General features: G+C 45.1%; 1 protein-coding gene across 1 annotated transcript; it reads right to left on the bottom strand.

Annotated features, from left to right (window-relative positions):
* Positions 1 to 6396: 6396 nt before the first annotated feature.
* On the bottom strand, positions 6397 to 10064 carry LOC123052334 (protein BRICK1). Its single transcript, XM_044475474.1, has 2 exons — positions 9821 to 10064; positions 6397 to 6717 (listed from the first exon to the last, which is right to left on the bottom strand). The coding sequence occupies exons 1-2, from the start codon at positions 9960 to 9962 to the stop codon at positions 6593 to 6595; spliced, it is 267 nt and encodes an 88-aa protein (XP_044331409.1). The 5' UTR covers positions 9963 to 10064; the 3' UTR covers positions 6397 to 6592.
* Between the last annotated feature and the right edge of the window lie 87 nt (positions 10065 to 10151).

Raw genomic sequence — 10151 nt, 5'->3', positions numbered from 1 at the left:
AGCAATAAAACTAAACGATCATTATGCTAAGCTAACGGATGGGTCTTGTCCATCACATCATTCTCTAATGATGTGATCCCGTTCATCAAATGACAACACATGTCTATGGTCAGGAAACATAACCATCTTTGATTAACGAGCTAGTCAAGTAGAGGCATACTAGGGAGACTCTGTTTTGTCTATGTATTCACACATGTACTAAGTTTCCGGTTAATACAATTCTAGCATGAATAATAAACATTTATCATGATATAAGGAAATATAAATAACAACTTTATTATTGCCTCTAGGGCATATTTCCTTCATTGTGATGGGTTCGATCTTGCGGTGCTCAATCTCAGTGACAGAAAGAGACATGACACACATGTATCGTTGCTATTAAGGGTAACAAGATGGAATTTATTCATACGTGGGTTTATCTTGTCTACATCATGTCATCGTTCTTATTGTATTACTCTGTTTTTCCATGAACTTAATACGCTAGATGCATGCTGATAGCGGTTGATGTGTGGAGTAATAGTAGTAGATGCAGAATCGTTTTGGTCTACTAATCTTGGACGTGATGCCTATATACATGACCATTGCCTTGGATATCGTCATAATTATTCGCTTTTCTATCAATTGCCCAATAGTAATTTGTTTACCCACCGTATGCTATTTTCTCGAGAGAAGCCTCTAGTGAAACATATGGCCCTGGGTCTATTTCTTATCATATATTAAACCAAAAATACCTTGCTGCAATTTTACTTTGTTTATTTTATTTTGTATTTTTGTTAGATCTTTTTCTCAAAACCCATACAATTTAATCTACCTCAATACCGTTGAGGGATTGACAACACTTTTACGCGTTGGGTTGCGAAGATTTGTTGTTTGTGTGCAGGTGTTGTTTACATAGTGTTGCTTGGTTCTCCTACTGGATTGATAACCTTGGTTTCATAACTAGGGGAAATACTTACCTCTGTTGTGCTGCATCATCCTCTCATCTTCGGGGAAATACCAACGCAGATCACAAATAGCAGTTGCAGATTGTGAGGTTGTAGATCATTAAGTTTTGTTCATTTATTTGCACTAGCATCAATCTTTGATTGTCCAGTGGATGTAATTTCCTATAATATATGCTTCGATTGCTATGTATTTCCTTGCATGTCGTACATTTGCTTAGCGCGGCTCGCAATACAGCTTTCTGGGTCGAAAGCTCAACTGGTCGCTAACAAGCCAAAAAAGAGTAGTGAAATTAATAACTAGAACGAAGCGTCGTGGGTCCTTCATCAAGGTGAGCGGCCCACTACTCCTAATCGGCTCGCAGGGGCCAAAATTCTCTTGGGCCTTTGATTGACCGGATTTGGCCCTATCCAGAAATTGTCCTCGTAATAGGCCAAAAGTCAAGTCGGATTGTAAATGGCCCAACTCTGTTGTGGGCCGTTAACAAGCTGAAAGACACACCGGGCTGGAATTGGATCAGGAAGAGCATGGGTCGTTAAGAGGCCAAAAGTCAGGTCGGGCCATATATAACCCAACCCCTGTATGGGCCGTCAACAAGCCGAAAGACACACCGGGCTAGAAATTGTCCCAACACTTGAATGGGTCGCTAAAAGGCCGAAAGACGTACGTCCTGAAAATTGGCCCATCCCTAGAATGGGTTGTTAACAGGCCAATATTACCTCGGGCCGCTATTGAGCCCAAATATATAGCAGACAGTTAACAGGCTCGAACTAGCGATGGGCTGCAATGGTTTCAGATAGTTAACGAGCCGAATTGCCATAACTCGTATGGGTTGTGGCCCTAACTGGGCCAGACACAAGTAGGCCATAAATGGGCCGGCTTGCTAATTTTGACTCGGTCAACCTTTTTGACCTAAATGGGCCACTATTGGGCCGTGTGACGTGTTGACTTATCATAGGCGCCTTCGGTCCATTGAATGGATGACATCTGTCCCAACGCTAAGCCGACACGTGGTTCCTCTGGCCAGTGAGAATTTTACACATGGAAAATCCCCATTGGTCCGGGCTGTTAGTGGGTTATCGGATCCAAACTGGAACCCGATAGCTTAACGATGACTCGTTAAGGTGGATGCCACGTGTCAGTTACCCTTGACGAAAACACGTCCATGACGCGCCATTTATCGTCATGCAAGTGGACACTTCCCTGATGATAATTTGAGTATTGTCATGGAACACTTCTACGACAGCACATGTATGACTATCTTGATTCTATCATAAAATCGTCATGAATGTACATGCATGACAAAAAACATGACCTACTGTGACAAACATGTATTATCACAGAAGTGTTTTCTGTAGTGCCCAATGGTCATTTCACACCTCATGATTTCTTTGTCTATAAATAGCTGCCCCACCCCAACCTTCATCGGTTGGCTACTCCGTTTGAATTGAAAATTGTTTGCCGGAGCAACCCCTCTGTTGAGAGAAACCCCTGAACCAAACTTAGATAGGTGATTGTGCATCATAGAGAACAATGTCGAGACGAAGCGTGTGACCTATTACTCTTGTGAGCTGCACACTCGCTAGACTGTTAGGTGTCAGTCAGAGCAACTGATAGTATTATGGTTTGCCGAGGACTTTATCTATGAAGGGTTATAGATTGCCTTGAAAAATCCACCCCGAGTAAAATCAACTAAAGTTTGAGGAACTTGATGTCGAGGAGAATAGGACAGAGAGAGTTTTGCTCATTTGTTTGATAACAAGTCTCTCCAACTAGATGTAGGACTTTGGCATAAGTGTGAACTAGTCAAAAAATAGCTTGTCACCATCAAACAACACTGGTTCTTTCTCCTTCTGAATTACTTTCTATATTTCATTGTGTTGAGTTATTCCTCTGTTTTGATTGTTCTCTATGTTAAGTGCTTTGTGACTGAAGATCATTTCTATCTGTACCAACTATATTTTTGTTTGTTTTTCATCTTGTTGTACATAAAGTAATTTGCCTCTATGTTCGCATGTTTTTCATCTACTTCTACTTAGTGATACTCCTCGCATATGTTTTGCTAGACATCTCTCAGTAGCTCATATAAGTTTTTCTTCTAAGTCGATTCCACCATTAGTTTGACCTCTATGTAGAATTGCCTTAGTCATATTATTCCACTCTTCTGTGTTGAGAGATTTACCTTTTCAGAAGACCCCCCCCCTATTCGATTTCTGGTCCTATAATTTGTATTAGCGCGAGGAACTCCCTTGTCTCTGCACATTTTGATCTAAACGCGTGCAATTTTGAGTATGTCGACTGCAGATATTTTCAAGTCTTCTTAGAAGATTCATGTCTGCGATGGAAAAGGATTGTCCCTTCTGGAAAGAGAAGATGAAGATTCGTCTGAGGGCTATTGATGATGATATTTGGCACATCATCGAGGAAGGCTATGTCATCGAAGATCCTTATTAAATCGCTCCTGCTGAGAGATGATTGAAGCAACTTGATGGTCGGGCTAAGGATGTCATATGCAATCATCTCTCAAAGCCGCATTTCCTTCAACACTGAAGATTGGAAACTTCAATGGAAATATAGGATAAACTTGAGAAAGTGAATGAGGGTGTCTCCACCCAGAAATACTCGCATTGATACTCTTTGAAACCTCTTCAATTATTTCAATATAATTGGAAGGGAACGTGTCCAAGATACCTATGATCGTCTATGTGATCTCTCTAGCGAGCTTCAAGGACTTGGTGTTGAGCAAATTACTGATCATGAAGTGGTGAAGAAGTTGCTGCATTTTCGGGACAATTATTTTGACACCCTAGTTCTGATGATCAAGAAATGCCCCAATTAAAGTCTCAACCCCTCTAATATCACTGAGAGACTTAACACACATGAACTACAAGAATATGAAAATAAAGATTTGTATGGTTCCAACTATCGCAAAAGTCATGCTCTCAAAAGCTGCTTCGAATTGTTCCTCGAAAAAGGACGAGGAAAATGTTGATGGAGATTTTGATGATCCCAACAGCTTTGGCAAAGACCTCGCCTGATAATGAAACATTTCAACCGTTTCAAGAAGAAGAATCACTTCTCGAAGAAGAACTCCAAGAGTTGCTCCCAAGCTACCTCAAGCTCAAATTCTTTTGGAAACAATTCATCCTTCAAGTGCAAGAGAAATGGTCATTTTATTGTTGATTGTCCTCAATGGGAAGTCAAGGCTAGGAATAGTGGAAAGTTCAATATGGGCAGCAAGTCAAGAAAGAGATATGATTCTAACAACGACAAGAAGAAGAAACACTTCAAGAAGAGAGTTCTTCCTCGAAGTCCAACTCCAACAGAAGAGAAAAAACTCTCACAAGGACACGACTGATATTGAAGGAAATGTTCCAAAGACAAAGTTTCTGAATCTGATGCCACGGAAGAAGAATTGTCCGCAAATGATTCTGACCCCGACATGGAAGGAATTGCCTGCGCTTCCACACCTACGTCGAGTTCCTTTTTCGACAATGATGGTAGTGACGATGAAGCACTGCACACCGCTTAATGGAAAAAGTCTCCAAGGTATCTCCTCGAAAATCTTAGGTCGATTCTTGTGATGGTTCTTCCTCTGAGGAAATTGTTCATAATGCTAAGCTCGTTAAAATTGCCTCTATGCAACAAGGTTCTCTTGATAAGCAACTTAAGACGCTTATGATGCAAGAAAGTTTGTTGGTTGAGGAGATGGAGCAAAACCAAATTTTGACCAATGAACATTCTGCTCTTTTGTCAAAATTTGAGGAACATCCAGTCGTCATGATTCTCTCAGTGGATCACAAGAGACTTACCTATGATTATCTCAAAAGTAAACAAGAACTCGAACCCCCGGGAATGCTCATGATGATCTTAGGATGAAAAAAGGATTATTTCCTCACTAACGGTATAATACACTAGGGGTGGCCTCTCGGTGGGAAGCCTGGCAGCAGGCCCGCCTCGGGGCCCGAGTGACCCCGTGAAGGACTAGCGTCAGGGGAGGAGCCTGGAGACCTAGATAGAGACCAAAGGACCATCTTGATGTGCAAGCCAAGATGGTGGCGGCGTGAGGTCAGTTTGATCCTCGTCAGCAGAGCTCTCATTCTCTCCATTGAATAGCTTGTCAAAGTACTCTCGCCATCTATGTTTGATCTTCTCGCCCTTCACCGAAAGCTGATCTGCTCTGTTTTTATGCATTTGACTTGGTCGGCATCCCTCGTCTTCCTCTCTCCGACCTTGGCCATCTTATAAATGCCCCTTTCGCCTTACTTCATGTTTAAACGTTGGTAGAGGTCCTCATATGTCCGACTCCTTGCTTCACTCACGACTCGCTTTGCGGTCTTTTTTGCCACATTGTAATTCCCTATGTTGTCTACACTCCTATCTAGATGTAGGTGTGTGATACAACCTTTCTTCTCCTTGATAGCCTTTTGGGCATCATTGTTCCACCACCAGATATCTTTAGTTGCGCTTCTACTTCCCTTGGTCACCCCATACTATCTGAAACCACCTTATGAACGCAAATCACCATCTCCGTCCACATATTGTTTGCATCACCTTCTTCCTCTCAAGGGCACTCCTAATAACCCTCTCCTTCAACTCATGAGATGCCTCCCAATAGTTAATATTGAGCAGAGGAAAAATAACTCCAACTAAAACGCAATTTTGTAAATTCATTTTATACAATAGGAGTTAATATGAGCATTTAAACAATTCCCAAACACATTTAGGGTTTAATACTCAAATCAATTCCAATGAACTCCAAATGATGCATACATGTGATGTATATGAATGACAAGTTAACATCCAAATGAATGGCATGTTAACATACAAATTTTGAAAATTGGGATGTTACACAGTCACCGGCAAGCCTCGGTAATGAGGGCGACTTTTTTTCTTTTAGACTACCCATAGTGGGGAGTAACTTAGACTAGTAACATGCATATGTTATGAGTCCACCTTACTATCTTTATAGTGATGAGTAACATATGTATAGTGTCATTTATTAGGTTGCAGACTTGTCTTGCTTGTGTGATGGCGAGAGTACAACATTTCATTTATTATGTATAGTGTCATACTAATCCCCGGTCCTTTTTACCCCGTGTATTAGATTTGTGTCAAGCCAAACTTTATAAAGTTTGACCAAGTTTATACTAAAAAATATCAACATCTACAGTACCAAAATATACATACCATGAAACTACATTTCATAATGAATCTAAAATATTGGTTTGAGTGAATGTTGATATATTTTTTTATAAGGTGGGTCAAAAAAGTAGAGATACTTTGACCTGAGAGAAAACGTATGTGCAAACTAAAAAGGACCGGAGGGAGTATGTTACCACATGTCTCTCTTTCCTTATTAATTACTTGCCACATCATTTATTTTGCTTAGATATGTGGATGTTGCCACTTATGTTACTCCCACTATGGTAGTCTAATTGTGCATAATAAACATACAGAAAGACATGTAATTAACATCTCAATCAATTAATTGTAGTACATGACACGTACATACATACATAAACAGACTGATTGACTGCACACACACAGGAAACACACAACTCAAAGCCAGAATGCTCCTCTGAAACGTCAGTAAGCCCTGCAGCTGCAACTCCGCGTGCTAGCACTTCTTCTAGCTAATTAGGCTTAGCTAGTTGTTAAAAACGGAGGGGTTGGTGGTGGCGCTGCTCACTTGGACCTCCAGCACCTCCAGCTTCCGCTCCAGGCTGTCTAGTTTCTCGTTCAACGACGCCAGCTTGCTCTTCGTCGTGGCCTCTGCAAAATGAACGCATCAGATTAGCAAGGTCCTGAATTATCTGCCCGCGCCTTCCTTTTGCTTTTGCGAACTTGTAGTCCACATCCCCAAGCTCGAGTGTCTTTTTTCTGTTTTCTAGGTTTTCCTTTTGTTCATTGGTTTTCGCTCAGAGTCAGGCATTGGGGTTTTCCGCCCAGTTTCCCTTATAAACCGGGTCACTCTGTAATTTATTTTTCTATCTTAATGAAATTGGCATAACTCCTGCTTTGACCGCCAAAAACACAATGCCGAGGATGAATAAGAAAGCAACAAACAAACAGACACGCATGGTTGTTGATTCGCGATCATGGTTCAAAGGTATCCAATCTACTGACTCCGTTCTTCCCACAAGTTCGAGAGGCTAATCAATATTCCAGGCCAGTAACAGCATACCGCGCAAAACAAGTCACATTCTAGTTACAGGATATAACTGTGCAGAACTAGTTGAAATCGATTTCCCATTGCCCATGGCTAAGGGGTGAACTAGTTACACCTCTATGTTGATGCTGTTCGCTGTTTCCGGCCATGGTTCCATTGTCTATTTTGTGAGGCAAGAGAGATGCTACTTGGTCAACAGCAAAATCACATAATGCATTCTTTTTTCTTGAGACTGGAAGCGCAACCATCTGGCATCCCACAGGTTTGCTGCAAACGAGTTAATTGCATAAAACGACCACATTTGGGACATCGTTTGCAGAAAACCACGAGGTCACTAATTATTTGCAAAAACCACCGCACATTCAGTAATCCTTTTGCAGAAAGCACTTATCACTTGCTTTGTCGTGTTTGATCGCGTTTCCGACAGGTGAGGCCCGCTCGTCAGGAGCTGACTTGCCAAAAAATTGCCACGTGTGCGTCTTAACCAAGTCTTCTTCCTTCTCCTCTCTTCCCCTCTCAAACACATTACAAACAAACACGTTGAGGGCAGGGCCCGACGCTGGCGCCGCTTCATCATGGGGAGCAGAGAAAAGTGGTCATGTGAGAGGCCATGGAAGAGAGTCTCCCCGCAGCTCGCCGCCAGCCGTTCCCTCAACGCCCATGACCAGGGCACCCGCTGCTGCGTCGCCCTGCGAGCAACCGCCACCGCACTCCTGACACGCGAGCCCGAGCCTCTACACGGTGGCCTCGCTGTCAGCGCCCACGTGGTAGTCCCCGGTGGATCTTCTTCTTCCCTCACATTCTATTTCAGCTAGACATTTCGTTGAGCAGTTGGCATGCATCAAGCAGCAGGAGAAGGACACGAGTGTGGAGGCCTCCGGCAAGGTGGCTCTGGTCCTTGGCCACCCAGGGGATCGAGGTGGAGGCTGCAGTCGCGCGCATCTGCGACGCTGTCCGCACACACAGGCCCGCCATGGTAGTACGAGCTCGAACCTATGCGGAGGCCAAGCCGCCGCGTGCATTCATGCCGCTGGCCACACACATAGCTCCGTGCGATGGCCGATGCACAGGTTGCAGCTGTTGTCATCGACTGTGGCAACACCCTTCGACTCTCTTGGCGTGGCCGTTGGCCACCCAGACGGCGTCCACGTCGTCTCTGTGTCCGGACCCAACCTCCAGCCATCTCACCGGCCAGCACCGTCGTGCATGTCCGCGCCCGCCACCCATGAGTTGAGGGGTCCCGTCACCATGCCGCCTAGCTATCACCGGCAAGAAGCTCTTGCAACTACGTGGCCTGCGCAAGGCTCAGCACGCCGCCGCAGACTCTGCTGGTCGCCATCGACCCCAGCAACGACGCCGCCTGGATCCCGTGCAGCGCCTGCGACGGCTGCGCGCCCAAGTCGTCGCCGCGATCATCCAGGCTCAGCACGGCCTACTCCTCCACGGCGGCGACCAGACCTCCCGCTGCCATGCGGCTCCCTCAGCCTCTGCACGCCCGGCAACAACAGGTCCTCCTGCACCACGCACACGAGCCGCGGCTGCTCGCCGGCCGACGGCTCCACTCTCCCCGTCCAAGCCGACGGCATGAGGCGCTGCCCCTTCCAGTGCACGCACACAACGTGTTTGTTATAATGTGTGTGAGAGTGAAAGAGAGGAGAAGGAAGAAGACTTCGTCAAGACGCACACGTGGCAATTTTTTGCCAAGTCAGCTCCTGACGAGCGGGCCTCACCTGTCGGAAACGCGATCAAACACGGCGAAACAAGTGATAAGTGCTTTCTGCAAAAGGATTACTGAATGCGCGGTGGTTCTTGCAAATAATTAGTGACTTCGTGATTTTCTGCAAACGATGCTCCAAATGTGATGGTTTTATGCAATTAACTCGCTGCAAACACATCCCTAGAAATACATTATCGCCGCGTGTGCCAAGAAGAGATAAAGGATGGATCACATACTACAGCACAACTTTGTTGATGGTATTCCTTATTTCTAGCAATGGTTCCATTGTATTTTTCTTTTTAGGCAAGAGAACTGCTACATGGTCAACAACAAAGTCACAGGAACTAGCATTTTAGTTAGACTACCCACAGTGGGAGTAACATAGATAGTAACATCACAGTCTCTAGGCAAAACAGATGATGTGGCAAGTAATTAATGAGGAAAGAGAGGCATGTGGTAACATAGCTAGTTACTGTAACATCACATATACCAAGACAAGATGAGTCTATAACCTAATAAATGAAGTGTTGCATGACACCTCACATATGTTGCTACCCACTGTGAAGGTAGTAATATAGATTAGTAACATATGCATGTTACTACTCTAAGTTATTACCCATTGTGACTAGTCTTAGAGGGGGCAAAGCGCCGTTGCAGTAACGGGCAATTCAAGGCTGACTGACCCACCAACCTCATCGGCAACATGCGCGAGGAAGTCGGCTATGGAAAATACGGGCCTGTGCAGTCATGGAGGCGGATGCAGCAGGGCATATCATCCATGAGGGAGATCTTATCCTGAGCGCAAGCAGGTACTAGGTATCAAGAGTTCTAATTCCCCGATGCGTGGAATAAATCACACCTAGAGGCGGGTGGAAGCAGTAGGGGCTAAGATCCAATCCAATCCAATCGTACTGAGGCAAGCAAGCAAGCAGACGGGTGGGGAGGAGGAAGGGAATGCGGGGAGGGAAATGGGGATCTGGGGGGCGCACCGAATCGGAGGAGGAAGTCGAAGAGGCGGCGGACGTTGAGGGAGATGTTGGAGATGAACTCGCGGTTCTCCCAGTCCGCCTGCACCGCGATCCCCACGTTCACCGCGCTCCCCATCCCGCCTCCTTGCCCCGCGCGAGCCATTGCTTCTCCTTCGTCTTCCTCCCGCTCGCAGGACGCTTGGCAGTTGGCTCCGCTCCCCACCCACTAATGGAGAAGAAGTCGCTTCTGTCCTTGGTTACCTTCCACTCTACGCTTCGGTTGGGCTGGGTCCGTGGGCCTGCCGGCAATCTACTTCCACATCCTCCTATTAGGGGCCCAGGCCCACGTATC

This window comes from Triticum aestivum, chromosome 2D, assembly GCF_018294505.1.
Source record: "Triticum aestivum cultivar Chinese Spring chromosome 2D, IWGSC CS RefSeq v2.1, whole genome shotgun sequence".
Lineage (NCBI taxonomy): Eukaryota > Viridiplantae > Streptophyta > Magnoliopsida > Poales > Poaceae > Triticum > Triticum aestivum.
This window is presented reverse-complemented; position numbering and strand designations above follow the sequence as displayed.